This window comes from Euwallacea similis, chromosome 30, assembly GCF_039881205.1.
Source record: "Euwallacea similis isolate ESF13 chromosome 30, ESF131.1, whole genome shotgun sequence".
NCBI lineage: Eukaryota > Metazoa > Arthropoda > Insecta > Coleoptera > Curculionidae > Euwallacea > Euwallacea similis.
Window position 1 is genome coordinate 836,110 of NC_089638.1, and position 27,791 is coordinate 863,900.

Genomic DNA, 27,791 nt, shown 5'->3' on the forward strand with positions numbered 1-27,791 from the left:
TTTCTTTGTACGACAGACATTTACTGGCATCGAAGTTTTAAAACCTACGAACTATTTGTACACAAAATGTATTTACAATAAAATATGAAAATCAATCCCACTTAACAAAACAAAAAAACAATAAAAAAATCATTGTGTAGTGAGATCAGTCTTTTTAACAATGCACGTTATTTATAAGTAAAATATGTGTTGTTCCCTAGTTGCAATGAATTAATTTATTCTACAATTTATTAACGCTAAGTACTGGCTTGATAAATTGGGAAATATTTAAAGGTTTATAATTACTCTTTTGTACATATCGTATAAATACACAAGGACAATAATTTGTGCCGTTTTACAAAACTAATTACTAATTAAGTATTTATTGCTGGAATCAGTTTGTTATTGAGCAGTGGCGTGCCACTCTGTAAGACCACTACAAATTAGGTACACAAAGACAACAAAAGCGCTGACTAGTAATAAAAATATACACAAAAATCGCTCACAGAAAACTGGTACAAGATTCGCTCTCTTTCACACTCACACTCTTATAGACAACGTATTGTTATACCATCGTAACATTTCGACGCTTCTTCTCACCGCTGTTTACTGAGCTCATGGACCCTTGCAAACTCTGGTTGAACTGCACCCCTTGATCCGCTCTTGGCATACTTTGGTATATTTGGTTCTGCTGAGGGGGACCTTGATGAACCCCGTAAATGGCGTAATTGACTGGGTATCCGCCATTACTGAAGGCGGGTAGGGGCGGCACTGGAGGTGGGTATTGCTCTACTATTGCGTGCCCATTAACACTCATGTGATCAATATTCTGTCCATTAATCGACATGTGATCAACCTGGGCCAGCACTTCTTGATGGGTCATCAAAGCGGGTTCATCGTTCATCATATTTTCCATGGGGCTGTATCTCCTTTCATGTTCGTGAAGCAGCTGGGATGCACTCCATGAGTTGTAAGGACTGAGTGGTTGTCCTCCATTACGAGTGATTGTGTTATTCGAAATTACACTTAAGCCTGAATACGCCGGGGGCATGTTATCGCGTTGAAGCTGTATCTGCTGTTGTTGTTTTAACTCTTCAATTAGCTGCTGCTCCTGCTGATTTACCAAAGAATAGCGCTTCTTGGTCTCATCCTCATACGCGTAGTTACTCACGGGTACCCCCACTTGGTGTGGATCAGGGGCTTCGGTGCTTTGATATGTTGTATGTTGAGGAGAGTTGTGCTGAGGACTGCTGGGGACTATGGTAATGGTGGAGTTCAAATTGTCTTTCTTAATAGCGTTGGCTTTGGCTGATTTGTGGTTGCTACCAGCCTTCTTTTTCACACAAAAGTAGCAGTATAAAACCAGGACCACCACCAAGAGAATTATGCCAATGGCAACAGGAAGGATGAGTTCTAGCCCTACGGACATGCTTTTGGCGATCTTAGGACCCACTGTATCCATACCAACGGGATGCACGTGATCAGGCCAGATGGCATTAGGAGCATTAGTCACTGCAATTGTCGATGGTGGAGGAGGTGAAGGCACGACTACCCTAACAAAATTGGAAACAGGGCCTGATAAATCAGCCCCTAAAGTTCCATAGGATTTGACAGCGAAATACCAAGGCCTATCCAGCAACTCCTTATTTGTCGACATATCCAGAATATAAGCAGTCTCGGACCCAGGATCCATGGGGTAAACTCCATTATTTCCTACGTCCCATAATGTGGTGGATGTTTCAAATTTGTCCAGAATATCCAAGACATTGTTGGCGAATTTGATCTCATACCGGGAGACACGATTACCGCCCATGTCAGGAGCAGTCCATGTTAGTTTGGCCTTCATATCTTCGGGGTAAACTTCCACGCGCAAATCTCCAATGCGACCCACTTGGACAGTATTGTCACTTTGTTCTTTGATATCTTCAACGGTGATGAGCAAAGCTTGCTTGGGGAGGAACCTTTGGAAGGGGGAGAGTTGCTGGGCGCCGTTGCTTTTGATCGAGCTTCCGCAGCAGGGTTTGTTATCTAGAAAAAATTATTTTGTCAGTTTAAGGGAGTTGCAGAACGCGTTGGAATTCAAATTCATCATCATATGTATACAGAACACATTTTCAGAAACTGTTTTAATGCCATCTTAACACATAATTTTTGAGCAAATAGTACTCACCATTAGTTTTTGACGAACTCCATGTATACGCAGTATTATCATTGTTAGTTACAATGGTTTCGAATGTGTAAAGCCCGGCCTCTTCAGGACTGAAGTATCTGGTGTACACTCCATCTCCTTTGGTGATATCTGGATCTCCAGAACCTGAGTCCAGAAGGTATATAATAGATCTCTGCGGCATCGTATCATTGATCCCAATCTTCACCACAGTAACCTCAACCTTCGCACCAAGAATGGGTAGATCTCCATATTTAGCTTCGGCCAACAGAACGAACAATCCTGCATTGAGTTTATGAATCCTAAATGAGGTTCTGACCACTGGAACATAGGCCGAAGTTGGTGTAGCCGTTACTTGAAGGTAATGAGGTTGTGGATTTCCAGAATACGGTTCCACATTGTAAGTCCAGGTTCCAGTCTCCGAGAGATTAGCATTGAGGGTGATCATTTTGAAATCGATGAAGATGTCCATGCGGGTATCATAGAGGTGATTGCTGGGACTGGTCAGTTTGAGACCCTTGAACAAGGGGGCGTAGTTGTTGTAGGTGAAAAAAGTGAATTGAGCGGGTTCGGTCAGGCTGGGGTCCATGATGAAGGTACCACTTATCAGGGGCCTACCAGTTTTATCAGTGATTTCTCGGCGATGGATCTAGAAGAAATAAGTAATTTTTTTTTAACCGAAATTTTTAGGAAGTTTATTAACAAAAAAATATTAATTAAACAGAACAAGTTGTGAACTCACCTCCATTGGTAAATCCGCTTGACTCCCTGAATAGAAAGTCTTCACAATATCCTGTAGCACGTTGTGCAATTCAAAATAGGTAGTCAGCAAGGTCATGTCAACATTGGATTTTTTCTCGAAAACCGTGTAATCGGCTCCATTAGTCTCCTCAGCCAAATACCGTAAAGTGTTTGGTCGCACGATATCCGGATAGTTAACTGTGGCCACCCTGACTTTGTTCCTGCGCAAATCATCGGCGATGTTCCTAATTTGATCTGTAAGGGTCATCCCAGGAGCAATGACCACAATGACATTGTTGGCAGGCCCATGAGAACGCGTCCTGTCGACCAGCATGTCCATGGCCACTTTAAGGGAGCAATGCAGACATCCCGGTTGAGTGGTCTCACTGGGGGTGTAGGGCAGAGCCGAGTAGAAATTGTCTCTATGGGACGAAGTAGCCCCAAACTTGTTGGACCCAGTTTTTACGCTCAGAATCTTGAAGGGTTTAGTTGGATTGGCAGTAGACAATACCATCCCCAATTCCGTGTTATCAGGCACAACGTATTTGGCCCAAAACCTCATAGCCAACCGCAAATAGCTCCAAGACTCTCTCTGAAGCATATCTTTGCTGTTCTCCACTACAAAAACGTAGCGGGTCAAATTTTGCTTTTTATAGATAATCAATGGAGTTGTATCGGCTATCTGATTGTTGCTTAATCCTTGAGGATCATTCTTGCCCATAAAATCTGGATGTTTTTGAACCACATCCAACACGCTCCGCCTTTGACAAATCAAGTTGTGTTTGGTGGGCGCGTAGCGGTCGTGATTGAAATCATCGCAGAACATGGAAACCTTCTCAGACTCTGCAGAAAACATTATGGACGTCCTTGCTTCGGGGTCCACCATTTCAGTCACATTGTATGAGGAGCTGAAGTCCGGAGAACAAACTCCAGTGTCACGAATTTCCATTTCTGAGCAACCGGTAACCTTCAGTTTTTTGCTCATATCATCGTAAAAACAGACGGGATATACAGGGTCGTTGAAGTATCCTTGCTCTTCAAACACTCCATAGCGATATGAGGCAAATTCTTTGATGAGCGAGCGAGGAAGGGTGGTACTAGTATGTTGCAGTGATTGATAACTTAGGTAGATTTGATCTCCAGGCTGGCCGCATCCCAACGATTGTTGAGTGAAGAGATTTCCTCTGATCGGGTCAGAAGGTAGTACTGTAATAATTCAAAATTTGCGGTAAAAACACGTTCAGCATTAGTATAAAAGAGACTTACCCGTTATATCGGAAATCTCCCCGGAAGCACCTAAAACACTTGAAGAGGCGCAAGATTCCGGCCATGATGAAGGAAGTAGGACAGTTGCTGATCGCAAGTAGGCGCGGCTGTCAAGGGCGGAAAAAAGGTATTGCGAGGCACTTGTCAGGGTTCGCTGAAACAAGAGAAGGGCAGATGAGTAAACGGTGTCACGTGGTGCTTTAAACAGACTGGTAATGGGTTGCACCTGCAAGCCATAAACAATGCCGTAAGTGTGGGCGTTAACAGTGAACGACAAAAAAGCTCTGGCTATATAAGTTCAGGTATATTGTAGCATTCGGTGTCCTCTATCGGTAAAAAATAGGGAGCAAATAGTTGAGCTTGCCCTTTTCTTTGCCACATTTCTCGGTGCGCAAAATTTCGTCAGGACAAAAACGTAGTCAGAAATACATATAGGGTGGGTCATGTAGAACTATACATACTTCTATCATGGAATAAGATTACTAAGAGAAATATTGAATGAGCATTAAAAAGTTTTTATTGTTATTATGAAGGGAGTTTTACACATTTTATCGAAAAATGGTTTTGGCTATAACTCTGTAATGCTAGTTTGCTTTTTTTCATTTTCTGGTGAAAGAGTACACTGTTCTGTATCAGTAAAATAATGTTTTCAGAGTTCAAAAAATTCAAGATCTCTTCAAAAAAATTAGTAGGTTTTTTCCAAATAAAAAAAATCACATTGAATACGAACTTTCGAAAAAGTGTTATGCAAATTTGCTAAAAGATAGATGAACTAATGGTTATACCCATTTAACAAATTTGTCACACTCTTCATTGCTTTGTAAAAAAAAACGAAATTAGTGAAAATGCTAATTTTAGATATACCTATCATGAATTGTTCAAGTTTTCACTTTGGAAATATCTTTATTAATTGTTAATAATTGGCAATAGTAAATAGCGATTTTTTCATTTCTTATAAAAGTTTTTTGAGACACTTTCCAACAATGGAAAAATAAGTTCTTTTTCTTTTCTCTCGGTATTTTGATTTTCAAATGTTAAGTATGTCTCAAATAATTTTTTCCATTATGATTCCATTAAATATTGCAGTCTTACGTTTTGTTATTAATTGTAAGATTTGATTTTGAAATACAATGTATTCAAGATAAGGATGGGAGCTGTATATAAATATCCAAAATTGTAGTATTTTAGTAAACTTGGTTTTTTTACAAAGCAATGAGGGGTGTGACAAATTTGTTGGCTGGGTATAACGATTAATTCATTTAACCTTTAGCAAATTTGCATAACGCTTTGGCGAAAATTCGTTTACAGGGTGATTTTTAATTTTGGAAAAAACCTAGTAAATTTTTCGAAGAGATTCCTTGATTTTTGAATTCTGAAAACATTATCTTACTGATACATAACAGTGTATTCTTCCGCTAGAAAATGAAAAAAAGCAAACTGGCATTGCAAAGTTATAACCAAAATCATTTTTCGATAAAATGTGTAATGTAAACTCTTTGTATAATAATAATAACAAATGCAAGCAACTTTTTAATGCTCATTCGACATTCTTCTTAATCTTGTTAAGTGGTAGAAGTATGTACGCTTTCTCATAACTCACCCTGTATAATTAAAAAATAGAAATTTTAATGTGAACACCCCAAATCTGGAGAACTTGCAATGTTACAGATCAATATTCCTGGCAGTCATGTTGTAATGATCTGAGTGTTCTTAATAGCTTGAGATTTCAATATTTACTTCTAAAAGAATTACCCTAACACTACAACTCCTCGTAAAATTACTCAACGATCAATCATTTCTTTTATTTAACTTAATTTCATGAATTCCCATTGAGTTGAACAAACTAGAATACCAGAAAAGGATAATTCGTAAGCAGCAATTTTCATCTGCCTACGGCATGCCGATCCTTTTTAATGAATCCATTGTTCAAAGAGTCTCAGTCTCTTATTAGAACCATAAAAAATGGTTTGGGTTCAGCCATGCCTGCAGCCGAATTATGTTTGACTTGACATAATTATTTTTTCTCGTAAATGTGGACAGTTATGGAGTCTACTAAATGGTAGTGCCGTTAGTCTTCGCTGTTAAATGGTTCCATACTTATGTTACAGATGTCTGATAAGTCAAGTTGAGTGTAGATATATTTTCAATATCGAAGTCTTCAGAAGTAAGTGGGGCACACATTGCCATGCAAGATCATTCATCATCATTCTCGTACAACTTCACAGGCTTAATTAATATTTTTAACATTAAGTGACTAATCATCAATTATTGCACTTGAATGTTGGCTGAAATAATTGCAGAATTATGGCAAAACGATACTCCAAAGGATTTTTACTGCGCAAAAACCTTGAAAGTAATGATCAGACAATCCCTCGGTGATGCATTGTTCATCCTACGTGTTATCTTCGTTTTGTGTCATTACCTGAACTAACGTATAAAATACATTAAGAGTTGCATCTTAATTGCTTCCTAGTGAATGTTAGTTTGAAAGCCCATCAATAGCTTAAAACGAAAAATTACTTATGGAAGAATCTCTACTAAATAGTTTATGTTAACGTTGTCTCTGGGCAGCTACGATGGGATTTACACCAAGCCTGATTGAATATTAATAGACATTTAATACCTTGAAAGTTTTATAGGATGCAAATTCTGAGAAAAACTAAATGGTTTACTGAAAGACTTAATGAATAATCCTGGGATTACGTGGGCGGGAAGACATTAACATGCTAATGTTTGAAATAGCTTTGAAGACACAGCCAAAAGTTATATGTAACAGAGTTTCGCAAGCTTAGCTGGTACACCACCAATTAAATGCCGCAATACTGTATTAAACCCAGAAATACCATTCTCACAACTTCGATAAGATTAGCGGCGTAGTGAACGTATTTTGCCATTTGGTTCTTAGGCCAAGCAAACGTGATCTTCGGTCACGATTCTAGCATCTTCATCTCGCAATTGCTGCTCTCGATCTCCCGATTACTTTGAATTTGAATAATTTTGGTTCTAAAGATCACTTGCATCTTCACGACTTTTTCTTGGAGCCCTTGGTGAAGCATGCAAAACCACGTTTTAGTTTTGTTTTTTTTTTGAAGACCGACCATATCCTGCGAAAGGTGTCACCTTTGAAGCGGTTGCTCAGGCGTTTCAAGGAAGAAATTGAAATCTACACCAACTCTGAGACATATTCTGTTGTACAAAAGCCGGTTCTATTAAACTTAAAGACTTGCACGATTTACTTCATTAAGCGAATACTGGCAGACCGTAGTAAACTGTCTCCACGCGCAATAAACGTCTCTACATAAAAAAAGAAAGTGTCTTCTAATTAAATTTGAGATTTCTAGGATCGCTTTATGTAAGTGCTTGTTTGATTCAATAAAGGCCACAACGTACAGGCTAACCAGAAGTTTTACTTTCTTTATAGTGGAACTAGTTCCAGAAGTGTGTCAAATTTTTAATAGCCATGTAATTGCGATTGTCTTCTCTAATGGAGAGTTTTCATGGTCTTACACCTTGTTCAGGAAGTGCAGGTTATTGGATTTCTCTTTCGTTAGCGTTGTCTCACTTAGCATCATCTACTCGGAGGGCACATGAAGAATCGATCGAGCCACCAGCTTTTTGCTCGTTACCATAAACTGCGTTAACACCTCATTATCAACCATAAAATTACCGCTTAAATCAAGCTGAAAAAGGCCAAAATTCTAATTTAAGAGATTTTCCACCGTGTTCCTTTGCACCTTTTAAATTACCTCGAATCAAGATGATTGAATCTCTTTTGTTCAGTCGAACAATAACGATAAGCCATTGGAGAGTGAAGAATTTTTTAAACTAAGATTCTTTGTAAGTGCTTTATACCGTTAAAGGGGAGCTTTTCTTTTGGTACTTTAACAGAGCTTGAAATGAAATGCTCCAGCAAAGATTTCACCCTGTGGAGCGGATTTGGTGCACTGTTAAACACACGATGTTACAAAAACAGAGAATCCGATGGAGTTGCTTTTGTTGTGTTAGTGCCCAAATGAAATACTGGAACTTAAATTGATCTTTTTAGCTATGTGCGGTTTTACTTAAGTCCCCCTCCCCCTGGAAACATTTGCATCCACGAAGAGAAATCTATATGAAATGCTGTTGCATGTTGAAGTACGTCTAAGCGTTTTCTATAGAAGAATTCTCTATAGAATAGAAGCACATTTGATTTCGCAATCACGCAAATGCATACAAGCGGCAAAAATTTTATGTAGGTAATGAAGCATTGAGGCCATGAGGCCATAGATGCGAAATTGAATGAACTTTAAAACATACTACCGTTGCATAAAATTCTGGTTACGTTTCCAATAAACAATAATTCAAGGTAATAAAGCTGCAACCCGCGCTTGCTGAACAATAGTCAATAAGCAGATGCCTTTCAGCACAAAATAACAATTGTTGTATGCGGTAATTGAAAATACCATCATCATTCTGACGTACTAAAGTTTAATTTAATAGGCAACACATTTGTATAAATATATACAGAGCGGTGCATTGAATTCTAGTTAGCAAATTGAATACGAGACAAGATATAAGGAAAGGCAGTATGAAATAGTTGATACCACTTGATAGCCTCAAGACTCCGATGATTTCACCTCGAAGTGACGGAAAAAAAACATGAACTAGCTGCATTTATGCAGTGCATCGTTGAGGCCACAGTTCAGCATGAAGAAGGAACGAAACAGAGACGAGCACTGAAGTTGAGGGAACAAGGCCAAATAGTTGGAGATCGGTGTAAGAACACATATGTAGGAATGGTCCCCTTGAATTATTGCTTCAACCAAATCATTTACCAAAAAAGGGGTTTGTGTTAATATCGACTGTTGATGTCCCATAAACTCTGCGAGTCTCTACAAGTAGAATTTTCTCATTAAAACGGCAGTGGTTGTACCTATCAAGAAGGTTAATTTACCGTCGTTCTCGGACGGTAGCCAGAAGATTTTATTCTCCGTACAACAATCAGGTACCTATAAATTATTGCGTGGTACCGACTGCTTTTCAATTTAGAGGAATCATTGCCCCACACGCCGAGGCTTTGTTTGGAAATTTTTCTTTTTAAACGGAATTGCACCGTATAAAATTCAAACCTCAAACTACATTGGAAATCAACCAGGCATTATTTTATTAATTTAATTATGATCGCACATTCCAGTTCAATTAGTCAAACAGCAATTTTTAAGCGGGAGGTGCTTGCTGTATAACTAGTATGTTTTTCATCCTTTCAAAGATAAATCATCACGACCTCCAATGCCTTCTCTCTTTCTAACAGCCTTGCTTATTTAAAAGGACAGGTGTTAATGAATTTTAGATTTATCGCATGAGTTAAAACCAGAGATGGCAAACCCAGTAAAGTACCGCTAGTCACTATAAAGTTGTTGATAAAAATGGCGTAAGCTGCATAATACCGTATTTTTTATTCATCGATAGACGATTAATGGTTCTCGGTTTGTTAATTATACGAAACCTAAAAAAGCTTGAAATTACAGCTTTGCGTCAGGATTTTAATTGAATATTGTCGTTTTTCACCTCTTCTTTGACGATACCAGAAGGCAGAAGACGTGTTGTTTTCACGCTTGAACCCCAATTACCCTGTAAAAACAACCGAAGTATTTAATTTGAATTACTTTCAAGTTTTAGCCTCTTTGTTCGCCAATATTGTTTCCATCGAGGAAAAAATTCTCCGGAGGCGCAAATTCGAAAAAGTACTAAAACCTTTAAGGACTGTTTTTAACGTAGGTACCTAATTCGAAATTAACTGTTAGGCAAGCAAAGCCATTTAAAGAACCCGTGAGAAAACAGTATAGAACGTCTCGTGACTGTGAAGATCCTCATACGGAGTCAACGTAAAGTAATGTAAATATAAATACAGTCTTGAAGATCTTTTACCTCTTGGCCAATTACCACTTTGAACCGCAGCGCTCAGGACCGGCCTCATCTACTTCTCTCAAGTTGCCTGGTGACGCTATTCGTCTTCGTTCAATTTAAAAGAAATTCCGGTCCTGTGGAAGTTTTTCCACGGTAGAGCATTAAGAGATGTGTGCATTTATATAATTGAATAACTAGGCATACGATAGAAAAATTAGAAGTCGCAAGAAGCGCGGTCTTCAATTCCAGCAACTTTGTTGTTTTTTTCTTCTAATCCTAGTCCTAATCAGAAATTACCCAACGAAGGATAAAGCAATTTTTACCATAAAAACTAAGTTCAAATAGTGGTATGTTTGTCGACGAGTTAACACCAGAATACCAGTGGGATGGGCCCAGTAAGGTTGCACTTTAGTATTTTTGAATCCCACGGTCTCTCACTGTATAAGTTTGTCTTCGTTTAGCAAATCTTGATGTTTTCCTTTTTGTATTATGGTTTCTTTGCATTTAAGTAGGCGTTGATACCTACAGGATGGGGATGGAAAGCGAATTGATTCATAATGTTTGCTATAATTGCCTATAGAGGAAGGATAAGTAGGCAGAAAAGTACTTCTTCATCCGAATACAAAATCTTAAACGGTCAGAATGTAGATCGGAAACTTATTTGTGTACCTCACATACGGTTACATTTATTGTTGAATGATTGTAATGTTAAAAGTGTTATAGTAGAATTGAGCAGTTTCTTCAATAATACATATTTGCACATCTGAAAAACTGCAAGAAGTGAGTTCTTAAATTATAAGTTCTCTAAAAGGTTATTTAGAATATTTTTTAATTTTATCTTAAATTAACTTGACATTAACAATACCTTGTAGAATAAAGTGAATTCGACCGAATAAGTGACTCTTTTAGCTGTTCTCATTTGTAGATTTTAATAACAAATATAAAAAAATATGCGCACCCATGAACTTTCCTTGCAATCTATCTCTTTTTTAAGTTTCAATTTCGGTCAGTAAACTCATCTCAAGTAATAAAATAAAACCACAATATATAAAATATACAAGGTGCCTCTGAACATAGTGCCATAAATCCAACAGCGAATTCGAGGTCCCAAAATATGCCGAAAACTTCATATAAACATATATCGAAAGAATCTTGGTTTTCGACATGCAGGGGGAGAAAGGTTAGTGACTGAGGATGGTTTTTTTATTAACATTTTCAAAAGGTTTTAAGATAACTTAATGAAATTTTATATGTTATTATAACTCGTTCTACTCTTTCTGAGTCTCTATCAAGAAATTGCCGATTTTTCCAGGGGCGGGTAATATAGAGGGGTACCACTTGAAAAGTACCTAAACTTTTTTGTACTTAGGTATATTGACGACTTTATAGGAAAAATATTAAATTTGAAGATTTTTACGTAAAAAAGGTACTCTTACTAGAAGTCGAAATCTCCAGAGTTTTCCAGAAAATTGAGATTTAATACATCGGTGGATACTATGTTTTATTAAATAAACATCTGATTTGAAACCTCTTATTTATTTTATTTAACAATGAATAACAATAAAAAAACCACCAGACTTTGTTAATAAATGTTCATATACAGAATGTCAAGAATATTTTTTATCTGATTTGAAGGCCAATTAGATTTTAAATCTGGTATTTATTTAATAAACCATAATACCTATCGATTTGTTAAATCTCAATTTTATCGAAAACTGTTGGAGATTTCCATTTTCAACAAGAGTATTTTATGTAAAAACTTGTTTATGTAAAAATCTTTAAATTTAATATCTTTCCTACAAAACAGTCAATAAAGTTAAGTACAAAAAAGTTTAGGTACTTTTTAAGCACTGCCGCCTTGTATTACTCGCCGCTGGAAAAATGTGGCAATTTCTATATACATAGAGATTCAGAAAGAGCATAAAAAGTTATGATAAAGTACATATGTTTAATTTATCTAGAAACTTTTTAAAAATATTAAACAAAAATTATCTTCGGAGACCAAACTTTCACACCCTGTATATAGAAAATGAAGCGCCATTCGATATATGTTTATTTGAAGTTCTCGTTACATTTTGGGATCAAGGATATGTGGCTGAATTTATGCCACTATATTCAGAGACATCTTGTATAGGTAGTTGTTTCCATAAAAGAAAGTTATAAGTAGTAAAATTATCCATCAGCATTTTTTGATAAAAGATTTAATTTAACTGATTAGTAAAACTTAACGTGTGAAAAAATTGGTTTTTAAATAATCTCTTTGCGTATAATTAGTTCCCATTTTTTGCCCTGAATTACTGCTTACGAGAAAATAAATACTTTATTATCATTAACAGTACCAGTTCCACCAACATTCTTTTGGTAAGTTTCCGGTTTACCAAGACAATTATGCATGTTACTCCATTTGATTTTATGTTCAGCCCTATGATATTTTGGGAAACATCGCATTTTCACGTTCATTTAAAAAAGTTTAATTAGCGTTCAATTTTGTTTGTCAAACTAGGATCGAAATTGGCAGTTATGTTGATACAAACTTTTTAAAATTCATGTAATTCGTTGTCTGTTTGCAGACATCTAGACAGAATGAAATTTCAGTCAGGCGAGCACTCCGATATAAAAATTAAGAAACCAACTCGCCTTTTACAAAGTCATTATTCCCAACAAAGCTTTCGTGTAAAGCATCAAGTTTTTGCTCCTTTGCCGGGATCGTTTTATTTCACACTGAATTAGAAGATTCAATTTGGACCCGAATGAAAAAACGTTATCGAATTTGTCACACATAAGACCAGGCAGCCGTCTTTCGTTATTCTAATTTTCGAAGAGGCGTGCCAGTTAATTTTTATGTTTAAAAAAACTACGGATTTAGCACTTTATAGCGACATTGGGTTCATGAAGCCCGTTAAACGGTGCACGCAATTACAATTTGTTTTATTAGCGATATATTTCAAAGATGGCATGAAACTGTATAGATGAGATGAACATTTATAGCCAGCCAAGAAAGTGGGTTACAAACGCCAGTAAAGGTCTTGCCACATTGCATTCTTAAGATTGCGTCATTGCCTCGTCTATAAGGTCAAAAGTTTGATCAACGAATTAGTGTTGAAAAAGTTTCTTAGAAAATAGTAAAATGTGTGACTAAGAAACACTATTATCGCATCTCGAAATGTAAAAGCCATGCTGTTTGATTCAATTTGGTTTGGAGCTTTGCAGCACTCCGACAACCACTGGTCAGCATACTTTTCTACTTCTTTTACTCGCTGTACTTTTAATAGAAAGAATTGCTCAAGTTTATAATTGTGTCAACTTGAAATCTTATGCTCTATCAAAAACACATGTCCAGAGTTGTAAACTACCTTGAAGGAGTCAAGAGTTCGAGGCGCTTAAGTATGCCACGGGCCGCGGTCAAGTTTTAAAGTACATACTGATGTTATCCGCCGCCATTACCAACTTCTGCCGGTTCTTCAATGTCGAAGGAACAATATTGCATTGTGTTGTGCCTAGAAATACGTCTTTGAATATGGATTATGATTGTAACAATGGTCTTCAAGCCGTTTTAGCTTGAAATTGTTTCTTTTACAATGGCAAGGAGTGTACATCGTCTAATTGCTTAAACATGCTAATACCACTGGCTGATGAATTCTTTAGGGAAAATTTATACTCCAGAAGGTAGAAAGATCAAAGGGGCCTTAAATAGTTTTCTTTTGTCTCTGGGTATTAAACTTCGCCCTCTGCTTTTGAGATGTAAATAACGCGCGAGGGCTAAATCGCAGAAGTATATGCAGATATCCCTTAAATGACATTTGCACGTCCTGGTAAAATTTAATTATATCGAGGACCTGCTCAAATCCAGATAGGGTGCATAAACGGTTCTCATTTTAAGTTTTAATTAAGGGGGCGTGCTTTGATTGTCTTGCATTCGGAAGTGCGAATTGGTATTTAACAATTCGGCAGTGGGAGCTCACAAAGGGCCACATGCTTAATGGGAGATAGTCGTTAAGGATTCTGTTTCTGTTTGCTAACTGAGTATACTGTATTTGGAGATTTGTTTTAAATTCTGCAAAATTACCAGGGGACTTAGTGGGTCGATGCACGTTTTGTCCATTTGCGAAATCGTGACTTCCTCGAAGACTAAGTTTTCCGTATTTTGATTTTTTTATAGAAACAACGCTATCCTACTTTCTGTTTAAGTACCTTTTTTCGGGACGGTCATTAAATCAGCTAAGCTGCTTAAATTTTTATTATAGTTCTGGTAAGTTTTCCTAAGTTTGCGCATGTGAGGTAACATATTTTTAAAGTATTTAGAGATATTTACTTTATATTTTCCCTTTTTGAAGACATATTGGGCGAGTCGGGAGGATCGTGCCAAACTTCAGGAGCGTATTGACCATGAAAAATAAATGTAAACAAAGTCAAATGTTAATCGATTTTTATTTGTTTACAAGTTATAGTGTAAATAAAATTAAAATATAAAATTTCAAAAATTCATAAATTTCACAAATTAACATTTTAGTTATCAAAATGTTGTGTTAATAAAATGTTCAAAAATACCACCATTGATTTCTAAACATTTTCTACTTCGTCTATGAAGAGCATTCATTGCGTTCTTTATTGATCCATGTCAATTAGTATGTAACGCATTTCGAGTGTCCACTTTTACTTTATACACCTCATTTTTAAACCAGCCCCACAAGCAATAGTCTAATGGTGTAAGGTCTGGAGATTTTGGAGGCCAACTAATAGGACCATCGCGGCCAATCCAACGTTAAATCAGTATCAGTACCACTAATAACAAAAGTACTTTTATCGTAAATAGAACGTTAGTTAAAAAAACTATTTACGATATAATTCGTAAACAAATGAAAATCGGATAACAACATTTGAGTTTTTTACATTTATTTTTCATGTACAATACGCTCCTGAAATTTGGTATGATCCTCACGACTCTTCGTGTATCAATTCATTTTTATCAAAGCTCAGACAAAAAATCAAATTAAATTAAAAAATGACTACTTACTAAGTTCGAAACTCAAGAACAACATCTCATTTTTGTAAGCAAATGGAAGAGTGACATATTCGAAGGCATCCGAGGGCTGGGTACAAAAATTATTGTTCTTTTGTAATTTATTTATGAAATCTAAATTTCAAATCGGTGGTGTGAAGTATGTCAAAATGATAATTGTTTTTGCAAACTGGAAATCTATTGAATTAATATTGTTAAAGTGTTAGAACCTACTGATAAATAGCAATTCAGAAGAAAATCGAGAATTATTTTTATCTAAAAAGGTGGACTAACGTTCAATTTTACGTTTTTTTTTTTTTTTGACCACGGGATTAATCTACTTTAGTAAATCCTTGTGTGACATTATATAGCTTTAACATTCATTGGACTGCATAAAGCGAAACTCTTAGGAGTCATAAATCAAAATATAACTTTATAGAGTAGACATGAAAGGTATTGAGAAACATGGAGAATGTGTCATAGGTGAAAAATTACTTCCAGACCTGACTATTGAGAGCAATATTGACATACTAACAAAATTCAGGATAATCTGCAAAAAGTGCTTACATATTTAAAGCATTAAATTTCCATTTTCTTATGACCTAACGAGCATAAACTATATAATTTCATTACGCTTTTACACAAAAGTCCACGAGGATCGAGATATATGTATTTTTAATCGCTATATGTACATATGCACATATATCTCAGAGCAAATTATAGACAAAAAATAGATAATTTCGAGTAATTTTTCCTAAAGACACCTCACATTGAGGAAATAGATTTCAAAAATTCTCTTTTATCTCGCAAACTTTTAGATTTTTGCAGAACGTGATTGTCCACGTTTAAGTAAAGTATTCGAGACGATTCATTGTATTTAATTTCTTGGTAAATTGTTCTGCGATTTTCAACGCAATTGACAATTAGGCACGGGAAAACACCCAAATGGGGATACCTCCAATCCTCTGGAAGCCTTTGAATAACTATCGTGATGTTCGAAGATGTTCTTCTCACTGCAATTGAATGATTTGGTTGTCAAAATTACCTAGACAATAATCTTGTTTAGTTGTCAATTTAGAATTTTATGGTAAGTATACGAGTTTCTTATTATAGCCATGTATTAATCCCTACGGGCGACATTTATGTCTTGAGCCGTAAGCGAAGGACCCAAGTTTTCCGATGGAATAATGGCAATAAAAAACGAATAAAAAGGCTCTCCCACACGGACTGTTTTGTCGCGCCACCGAGTAGCGTCATTCGGTGGCTTGTATTAGCGATTTTGTCGCGCTACAGCCAAGACTAATTTGGTCGAGAACAAAATGGATTCTGACGAGGAAATTTTAATTTTCCTTCTTGTGAGGACCATTCGACAGCAACGACTCATAACTCGCTAATTCTGATTCATTAGATATATATTTTTTCGCCAAAATGAAAGAAAAACGTATTTTTTGGCTGCAAACTGCCCTTACTTTTCATATTAACTGAAAAATTAGAACAATCGAGTTTATATAATTGCAATTGATTTACGCTGATGTTACAAATTTCAGAGGCCGATGTTGTATAATAGTTACATTATTCGAATAATGTTTGTGAATTTGATTTGAAATTTGTTCAGGAATTTGTAAATAGTATAGTTAAATCGTGAAAATTGCGAATTTTGCTATTGTACGCTTTTAATTTTTGGTTAATTCTCATAAAAGGGCCACTACATTTCGTTTTCAAATCTCAACTAACCTGAACACTCAGCATTGCATGAAATATCAAAAGAGAAATATTTATACAATATTCACCTCGTTTGTGAACTAACAAAAGCTGCATGGGAGTCTTGAGTGAAACACTAATTTTTCAAACACAGTGATGCTTTGCAACTCCTCTTTGAAATTATAAGTTTAACTTAAAATCACTCATAAACCATCTTTAAACCAGCAAACCGATAACTCTTTGATGGCAGCTTTAATTCCGGCATGTGCCAAATGGGCCGTATTCGTAGCCAGACCATATGGCAAACATTCGGTTTCCCAAGTGGGTAAACGAGATTTCGTCTATATAGTTGTTTATCTCTGTGAAAATAAAGAAATATAAGACTCTTAAATTGTGGAAAAAACTCCTAACTGACATACGGTTTGTGTAGGAAGTTAATGAAGTAGCAAAAGTGCTGAACGAATGGAAACAAAAACCGTTTAGGAGATGACTTTGCGGTGTCGTGTTTCAATTAAGTCCGGGCGTTTTGTATGGGCTCACCGTTTAAGAAATTAAAAACCTGTCAAGTCTGCTCAGTGTAGGGAAGATGTATCGAATTTGTCTCCCCTAAGGGACACACATGCCTCGTAATAACTGTAACCAAACTTATCCTTACCGAAATAATGGATCGGGTTGATCGAGTCGATTATTTCGCGTTATTTTTTAACTAACGTCCTTTCATGTACATAATTCAGCAATGCATATTCACGGTCAGTCGACTCTAATTGTGCCACTTTGGATGCAAAATTCGGTGTCAAGATTAAAACTGTTGAGCAATAAACCGATAATGAACCAAAAAATACGGTAATTCCACGTTTTTCGGTTTTGTACTACTAGAAATTGCATAATGTCCGGCAGTGGAAAACCACGTGTAATTGGCAGTTAGCAGAATCAATTGAGCATTTGAAACAAATGTTGCCTAATTGGCCCAGTTTCCGAACGACGATAATTTAACTTACTGAAGTGAATTTCGTAGGTTTTCGTGGATTTTAGTACAGAAGTAGTGATGTCTTTTGTTTCGTTACTTTTGTTAACCAGATTTGTAAAATATTTGCGAAAAGTTGATTTTTGTTATACTAAGCGAAATAGCAGCAACTTACTGCCGTAGCGATACTACTGGCCAAGTTGAGGACAAGAGATTACAGCCTAGGCATTAAAAGTGGCGCTTTATCGCCTTTTTTCTGTCACTAAAAGATCACTTTTTCTGTCAATCATAGAAAACCATTTTAAAATATAAAAAAATCTAACAATCAAACGCATAGATTTATATATGCCTGACAAATGTTGTCTTATAAATGATAAATCACAAAATTAATAATCGTAAGATATATTGACAAAGGCTATTCAAAAAACTTACTCTTCTAAGAACTAAATTTACCCTCCTAAATTTTTTTTCCTGGAAAAATTAGTAGCATTACTGCATGGCTCAGAATTTGAAACGGACATTCTGAAAATTACAAAACAATTTCAATTTTGCAATATTAAGATTTGGAAGATTGGAAATATATTTTGATTTGATAATTTCCCCTAGTGAACCGGATTAGAATTATGGTTCTGATTGCAGTTCAGGAAAATTTATAGGTTATGCCTTTAGAGAGTATGCCATTATAATACGTTTTATAGCCTAACTCTGCAGCTTAATGTAGAGGGTCGTCTTTTTTCAAAAATAACTTTTGCACCTACGCTCCGCTTATATTTTTCTGAGATATAACTCAAAATCGGAAAAGCAAACATAACGTAACTACATTGTTCGTATTTATAGCTTGGGTCGATTGCATGGTAAGATGCACTGTTGGCTGATAACCTGAGCCCACGGTTGAACATACTTAATGATAAGGAAGTGTCACTGAACTTTAGCCGCCTAATTAACTTCAAATTATGATGTTTTTTTTTTCCAGGAAGTGTTACGATATAATCGCAGTGTCGTTAAATTCACGTTGGAGGTATTTCGAGATATTCGTTTACTGATCCCCTTCTGGGTGTCCTATAATAATAAATTTCTTTTTACAAGAAAATTGAATTACCTGTGGGATTTGATGGTATAACAACCATGGCAAATACAATTCAATCTCCGGCAGAAGAAATCACAATTTAGATTTAATCTACTGCATGTTACATATCATGATTAATATAGAGTTATTATACATTTTCTGCTCAGCTTGGTAATTACTGATTCGAGTTCTCAGTCAAAAGAAGTCTTCAGCATGGCAATTTGACGTCAAAATTTTTTCTGGCGATAATTGTGGTAATTACCGGATTTATCATCAAATTACAGGGTCCGATGTTATAAAGCGAGCTTTCAATATAACCACAATAAGAAATAAACCGACCGCGTTTCAGCTTTAAGAAAAGTTTTCTGTTAATGACGGAATCAGGAAACTCAAAAAATGAACGAACTAGCTAAAGTTTATAAACTCTAATGGGTCTCATAAAAACAATTATAACTCGGCGTAGAAGTTGTAATGCGATCCCCATCTAATGCTTAAAATTCTCCCAGTAAAGATAACGTTCAGAAGGAAAGATAAAACTCGTTACCGGGGAAAAATCACCTCGAAATTTCTTCATCGGAATGCAGGACAGCAATTTTAACTGCTTTAGTTTATAATGCCCTTAGCATGGAATATTTCTTGGCCGGGTTTCCATGAGCCGGTGAGTAACCCCCTTGTTAATTCCCCCTATTGTTAAGACAATGACTGTGCGGTAATTTAATAGAGGAAATGGCGGTACCTGAAATGAGTAATAAGTATTAATTCCATGAAGACTCGCCATTGGCTTTCTACAATAGAATATTAATAAGAACCGATTGTATTTTATGTGATCGTTTTAAGAAAGTTTCTAGATGAGACGGATTTTGCCATCATGTTAGATCGCTTGTATCGTAAATCCTTGGAATAAAAAAAAATTCTAGCGCTATAATTTTATAACACGCAATTTTTTTAAGGCATTGCCAGGGGTCTTCCTTTTATAAAAGTCAACATTTCATAGACGATATACAAACTGGAAAAACGTGAACTCAAAAATCTTAGATACTAGGCCAATAAATTAGATCTAAATAAATCAAAATTCGACGGAAATTTAATAATGAATAGCACCAAATTCTCACATTAAATCAGATGTTGCCAAGAGTTTATGAGCTCTATAAAAATTAATATCTCACTGTTCATTTCAATGAAACGAAACATAGTATGAAGTTAATAAAGTCTAGATAGAGGGCCAATAACATTTACAAAGCTAATATCGACTGAAATTTCTTACGAAAAGTAGGTATTGCATTTTCTGATTTCAACAAAAATTATCTATATTGAAATTGAAAAGATGGAAAACATGGATATCAATATCATCTGATGAGGAATGAAATGTCGGATCTAAATAAATCGAAATTCCCCCTCACATTCCTTAGGAAAAATACAATTTTTCCTTCGATAAAAATTTCAGTTTCTAGTTAACTTGCAAACTGGATAAATACGAAAGCAATATATTCTGCAGAGAAATCTAGCTAATTAAAACCAAATAAGTCAAAAAACAAAGACATTTTTAAAGAAAAGCATACAATTTTCACCTCAAAAGAGACATATTAGTGTGAGCTCCATAAAAATGAACATTTCAGAATCCATTTAGATATTCGAAAAAAAAATACTTGCAGTAAAAAAATTTTGGATAGGAGGCCAATAAATCGTTAAAAATAAGGTTAAATCAAAGGAACCTTCCTCTTAAATACCGGTTCAGGGGTTTCGGAGAGCGTTTTGGGAAGATTTGTGAGTTTATAATTGCTACCAAAAAAATTCATAGTCTATTTTGAAAGGGGGGGGGGGGATATATATATACCTGGACAGAATGTGAATAAATCGGAGTTTTCAAAAATGTTCATTACATTTTAGTAGTCACTATATTTTTTACAGTTAAATTTTTTTTTGCAAAACATTCAAGAGTTTTAATTTTGTAACTCTTTCCCTAAATCAGTGAATCACGCCTAAAGCAATTTACAAAACAAACAAATGCTTTAAGATAGCTTTCCAAATTTTCACTTACAATTTCATAGATGTTCATAGACATATCAGGGTCAACTTTCAAAATGAAAAAGAGAAATGTCTCGACAAAAGTCAATAAGTAAATTCCAAATCAGTTCAAATAGACTGAAATTCCTTATAAAACAAATAAATAAAAAAGTTTTAGGATTTATCCAAGTAAAACTTCGAAGAGTTTCTGAGCATTACTCAGTTGAAACAATTTGGAAACAAACTCAGCTTTTCTCATTACTCAATTTTAATCATACATTTCATCTTCAAAGGTAATCCTTCAATTTATTCACTTGATTGAAATCTTCTACACAGTGACATAAATTGGCACAAATCTTGTTTTCGTAAGACTAATTTATACACTCATAAAGTTGAAACCTTTCACAGTAAACACACAAATCGTGGGAGAATCTGTAACATTTTTGTTATGAATAGAACCCAGAAATCACAGGTGCTCAGATATCAATAAAACCGGGTTTTACATGTGACTGGCGTCACATATCCCTTTTCTGGCCTTATTTTTCACAGAGGTTGACGCCATTGAGATGAGCCCTTTTCGATTGGGATTTTGTGCTTTTAAAATGTTCCCACACTTTGGGAAAAACGGGTTACGTGCCACCTACATATTTTATTATTCTACCTGATCTGGGTTATAGAGTGGAAAGCGTTTTTCTGCCAGCACTACTAATAAAATCGCCGTGTAGAAAACGATGCATATTCATAAACACCAATAAAGTCTGTATGAAAAGCAGGTAAATCTGAAGGCGGAGCACCCATATTTCCCCCAAAAACTCATTTCGTTTCTAGAGAATAAACTAGCAGGTAATTACTAAAAACAAACAAAAATTGATAAAATATTCCCTTTTTGTTTTAGTTTTTTTAGTTTTATGATGCTGCCGCTCCTGCTGCTGCTTTAGGAATGTGTGGGCTTTTAATATCAGATAATAACGTTTCAAGTTATGAATATTGCCTCGCTCATAATGTAGCTGAATTTTAATTTCGTAAGTCTGCCTTTTTAACGTTCTCCGGGCTCTTGTTTATGTTTAAATTGTGTAAATTTCCGTTTTTCATTGCGGACCTCTCGGCTTTCGAGATGAGGTTTTTTTAATTATCTAACTAAATTGCCGGGGTTTATAATTTCACCTAAGAATGTTATTGTTCAATTGGCTTAATCCCAAGGAATTGAATTAAAAAAAGCAGGTTAGTTCAGGTTAGGCAGAATATAATATAAAAACACACAAGGGAAAAAGTTAAAGGATATTGAGAATCAGTATCCTAATATAAATCATCATAAATTTTTGCCAAAAATATAATGTCTTTTACAGCCTAAAAGCTCACCTTATGACATTCGAGGGGTCGCCATAAAAAATGTGTTAATGCCAGTGAAATATTCCCTATAAAGTGACTTAAAATCTAGAATTTTTTTTATCTTCAAGTTTTGTGGAAAAATGGGATTGTATTGGCCTCTTTATTAGCCTATGATTTCTTTATGTTTGTTAACACTTTAAATTGAAGACAATTGGCTTTATCTAGAGTTAAAAAAATTTTAATCGATTCGACAGAAAGTGTATCTTTGTGAATTGATGTTCAAATATCTTTATTTAAGAAATATAAATTTAATTTTAAAGGGTACATACTAGTAATGGAAATATAATTATTATATAGAGAGGCTCAAAAATGAAGTATAAGTACCGTTTTCCGACAATCCTTAATTTTTTCAACGCTCGGTATGATAATAATGTTCCCATGAGTGGTATTTCTTTCACAAATATATTTCATGCTTTCTGGATTGCAGTATTAATTGATTTACCCTTCACCCTTCCTTAAAAACTACAAATTACAACCTTAACTTTCTTTCAATTGATGTTAAATTTCAACTTGTTTGTACTGAACATATTTTTAAATTTCTGCTATTTTTTAAAGCGCATTATTACACAGGCCTACAAAAAAACTTTCATTTTAATATCTGTACTTTGATGATCATTTACTGATTTTTTATACTCAAAAAGGTCTATAAACGCTTGTAAATAAAAAGTTTACTTTTGTCTGTTTTGCAATGATAAATAGATGCATATTTCAGTTTTTATGGCCATTTAGAATACACTTTTTTAATGCATAAGGGTTTGTAATAGTGAGGAAAACACATGTGAAATTTCCATTTTTGTATACATTTACTGAAATCATCCAGGTTCTTACGTTACAATATATGCGAATTTTAAATTACCATTTACGTAAATATGGGATTTAAACTTCTTCACAAGCACGGAGAAGCTTAAACCCCTAATTCAATAAATTTCTTTTTATAATTTGTCTTTTCTTATTACTGGCATTTTTAATGTTTTGCTTATGATTCTAAATATAAATTTAGCTCGCGCATTTAAGAAATGTGTATTGTTGTTATAATTAGAGGTGAAAAAAAAAATTAAATTAGGACACTCCAGATACAAAATTAGTATTGACCGGTGTTGCCAGATCAACACTAACTAGGGTATATTTTGTTGCCGATGCACAACAAAGTAACTAATTTATTACCTAATTCATTGCAAAATGAAATATTACTTTCATCTCTACCTTTAAAAAAAAATTTAACAAAAAATATTCTGTATCTGCTACACGTTACATCTTCTCCATTACGTCATAACTCTCTCTAACATTTTTAATTCATACAATTTCCATATAGGAAGTTTCATATAAACTAGAACACGCCGAATATCTCATGTTATGAATGATCGGAACATTCAAATTAACCTATAGGGGGAAACTACTAATTAACTAATGATAATAATAATCGAAGAGAGACGGAGAAACAGTTTTCCCATCCACTCGAATAACTTAATTACATCCATTAATTAATGAGATAATCGTTATTGAATGCCCTGCCGTTATTGTGCCTGTAATATGTTTTGTGCCGGATTCCATTGTGTCACTAGAAACTACCAGCATTAGCCGTGGAAAAGTTCTGAAGGGATTTACGGGTCCCTTGTTTATAAAGGGAACACGATATCTGATGGTGTTAGGTGGTGTAGAGGTGCTTTTGTGGTATTGATCAAACTATTCAAATTTTTTGAGAAATAAAAGGGAGACGGTTTTTTAGCTATTAAGCCAGTAAACCTCTTCCCATAGAAGTAAATATAGGAAGTTACTTTGCATATAAATTGATACTGTAGTAAATCTTGAATGAAATGCAGTTTTTTCCTCTTACGTTAATGATGAACCCGGGAAAGACTGGCCTAACGGGAGTTCCATTAGTGATAATTACTAGGGCGAAAGCTTTTATATTTATAATATGCGTTATTCTTAATACTTGTTCAGGGAAAGAAAACTAGGTTGCCGGATTTATTGTTATTTAAATTTATATAAATTTCTCAGGCTCTTTGAGGCACTGACTTCAATTTACTTGGGAGACAAATGTGGCTGATTGTTCGACGAAATAAGCCCCGATTTTAAACCTTTTATGGTGAGATGACCTTAATACTAAAAAATTGTAAATTCAAATCCCCGATCGACTACCGGTTTGGCGTTTACATATAAAGAACGATACCGTTAGGCCCCATCGACGTTAATCGCATTCGCGATGACCATGACAAATTTCGAGGCACGAGCTTTGGCTTTTCTACCCCGTCCTTCAAGCTCGATTAATTTATTAAGAAAAAATCTTGTCGAGAAAAATCCACCAGGCCTCACCTTTTTTAATAAGGTAACAGGGATTTGAATGCGGAGATCAGTCGGTGTCGCGTTTTTACGAGTGTGGAAAGTGTTATGGTCGATGGTACCGTTACTTCTTGGGATCTGGGTCCGATGATGATGCTGCGAGCTGAGGTCAGAGGTGTCAGCGTTTCTAACAAAACGAATATATTTCCTTATTTAGTATCATCGTATGCGTCTTCTTATCCCTTCTTGTTCATTACATCGATACAGAGATACTCAAAGGTGAAGAAAACTAATTATTTTTTTCTGTGGAAGTGGAGTGAAGTAATTAACTAAACACTTAGTTTATCAGTCATGTTTGACCGTCTGAATAATAAAGGATTGCCCCGGATTTTGACACGCCCGGTATACGCCGGAAGTATATTCCGCAGGAAAGGGGAACTCTACGTTTATTGTACGGTTTGAAACGCTTCGTGATTTTTTCCATCAGGTGCACAATACGGCGATTTGACGTCTGGTGTTCAACTACTATAGCTGATTTTTTTTATCAGTCAATGCCATTCATCCTGGCGATCATTCATTTTAAAAATGTTTCAGAGGTAAAAAATGTTAAACCTGTAAAAGTTTGTAAATCCCCCAGATCCCTCGTTTGAAATGGGCTCGGAGTTGGAACAGATTTAAAAGCCTCAAATTTTTTAGAGTTTAATGTGTAATCTCATCTAGCACTTTCAAGATTCAGTATGTTAATTTGAGATCCTCTTTTCTTGTTTTCACCTTAAAAGCAGTAGTGCTGTTCTATGTTTGATGACTGTATAGTTCTCCCAGTACGCATGTAATTTTTTTTACGATTCAGAAACACGAAATATCGAGAAGATATTCGAGATTTTCAATTCAAAAGCACAGTGGAACCTTATGATAAATCTAGTGACATGCATGTTCATAAATGAAGAAATGGCTACATTAAAGTCAATCTCAGCGACAAATAGAGGATTTTATGAGTGATAATGGTAGAAAAGAGGGGGGACTGCAGCCTTTGCCAAACCCTTTCACCAACAAAGTTCAACTTCCATATTAATAAACTCCTTTGAAAGGTTCCGCGTCCATCCTAGAAGCACCCACTAATCTTTTTTCCTATTCCATCTTGGGTTGCTCACAATATGCACTTGATCTTTGATAATGGACTATTATTTCGCAGAAGTAAGTCTTAGAAGGAGGAATAATTGACTGTCCTAATTTAGACCTCTTCTTAAGTCTGGGACATAATTCGTTTCCCTCCTCTTTAAGGTTGACAACCTTTTTAAAGTAGTTGGTAGAAGATTCATTTAGTCCAAAAGCTATAACATTGTAAGAAAGAAGAATTTCATGCTACAGTTGACATGGCTCAAGGTTCTACCAGAAACATATTTCGCTATAATGATTGATTTGAAAATGTATGTAGTTTGGGAGCGATAAGAGATGTGTCTATCTGCGGTAAATTCGACGAATTGTCGCTCAAATTCCTGATTGAAGCATCACTTTGCATCCTATTTTATGTGTGACGACAAGAAACTTCTTTGACTGCCCAAACTCAAAAAGAAATTAATTGTCTACTCTCAAATTTTTAAGATTTTAATTTTAATATCATTTTTACACCCCTACTCCGACAGGACACATTTTTCTCTAGATGCACCAATAGTTCTGTTAAGAGATTTATCCATTAGGATGAAACCTGAGTTGAAACTTCAAAGAGGATTGTGTTCACTGTGTGATTAATGAAAACAGAGGGAAACTGAGCGGAAACTTAAAAACAAATACACAAACGAATTTGTAGTATGTTTTCAGAGAAATTTTCTAATTTTGACACCACAATTTCCCACTTATTTTTCCGTACAGTACTTTGTCAACCCTAAAGGTTGTGCTTCGCATATGATTTCAAAGAAAATTTTCCTTCTGAGGAGTATAGAGAAGAAAATAAGTACAAATTCAAGGATTAAGAACTTAGGTTTTTCAACCCTTTGGTGGAAAATAAAGATTTTTGGGTTTGTTAAATCGAAATTTCGTTAGAAAAATTCATATTTGATGGAAATCGCCCGAAAAGTTTTGCTTTGGTGACATGGTTTGAGATAACTAGAAAATTCTGCCCCTCCAGTAAGCACCTTAATTTGGCTTTATTATGACCAAGAGATTTAGAACCATGCAAGCTCCCCACCAAGGTAGAAAATATAACATTTTGACATAATCAATTTCAATATATGAACGTGCATATTTAGAAAAAAAATTGAAGAACAGAAAACGAAGAAAATATTAAAAATTTTATTTGAAATGTGCAATAACTGATAGTAGTAGTTACCTACTTAACTAATAGAAAATTAGCAATAAGTAAGAGAAACCCCTGGGAAAAACTCATCAACAAATGATGCAGAAAACTCGTTAATTTCCATAAAATAATTTATCACAGTAAACAAAATTAATAGTTTTAAAGCGTTGCTTTCGTAACTTTGTAACTGGGTGTGAAGAGTGACGTGAAAGTTTATAAGAGGAAGTCCAAAGCAGATCCTCAAATTTAGTTTCTAGTTTCTGCTTGCGAAAGGTTTAAATGTTTTTCGGGTTTAAAATGTAACCCGAAATGAGAGGTTTTTTGTTTATATGTTCATTTCCTCCAATTAAGAGACTCTAATGACAATTTGTTTGCTGCTCTATCACGTCTTTTAACAAACTAGGAAAGTAATTACCGCCACCAATTGACGCGTTCTTACTATCAGCCTCTTCGATGACCGCATCTCGATTCACGTAATCTTAACTTACCTCCAAATTTTGCAATATATTCCTACAATCAGTCTCAGGAACGTTGTCGGCAATCTTGATCACCAAATTTTCGTAGCCCCCGTCAACCAGCTCCAAATTCTCCGATCTCCCCAAAAGTCCCAAAACCACCAAGACTGCTATCCACATATCCATGGTCAAACTCAGTTTTACTTTCAAGTCAAATATCACAGTGATCAGTAACTATCATTTACTGACGATCTCCATAGTGTCCAAACCAAAAAAAATAAACAAAAAAATACCAGACACAACTAGTATAACTAAGAGAGTTTCTTTTACAACTGACGCCAGTTGGTAAACTTCACTGAAGTTTATCGATTATGAAGAGTTACCACGACAACCAACGTACACAACAACAAAATCCGAGTGTGGTAAGTTGAACAGTTATGTCGCTTCCTACGTAACAAACTCGTGTCGCTCGCTGAGTCAAACTCGCCGTCAACTTAATACGTCGAAAGCCGCTGCCGGACTGAAGTTTTGAAAAGCGCGTCGAGCTTTCGCCGAAGATGAGCGCTTTCGACCGGATCAACTCCCACTACTCGCGAGG

General features: G+C 35.4%; 1 protein-coding gene across 1 annotated transcript; it reads right to left on the minus strand.

Annotated features, from left to right (window-relative positions):
• LOC136417858 (calcium-activated chloride channel regulator 4-like) lies at nucleotides 1-27,791 on the minus strand. The gene is made up of 5 exons (XM_066403706.1): nucleotides 27,227-27,791; nucleotides 4,154-4,307; nucleotides 2,889-4,093; nucleotides 2,150-2,795; nucleotides 1-2,007 (listed from the first exon to the last, which is right to left on the minus strand). Exons 1-5 carry the CDS (start codon nucleotides 27,377-27,379, stop codon nucleotides 545-547), a joined length of 3,621 nt encoding a protein of 1,206 aa, XP_066259803.1. The 5' UTR covers nucleotides 27,380-27,791; the 3' UTR covers nucleotides 1-544.

Coding starts and splice junctions, on each gene's coding strand:
- LOC136417858 (XM_066403706.1), bottom strand. CDS start 27,379: ATGGATATGTGGATAGCAGTCTTGGTGGTTTTGGGACTTTTGGGGAGA. Junction 4,308..27,226: donor ATATATTGCAAAATTTGGAG/GTAAGTTAAGAT, acceptor CTCTTGTTTCAG/CGAACCCTGACAAGTGCCTC. Junction 2,008..2,149: donor GAGTTCGTCAAAAACTAATG/GTGAGTACTATT, acceptor AATTTTTTCTAG/ATAACAAACCCTGCTGCGGA.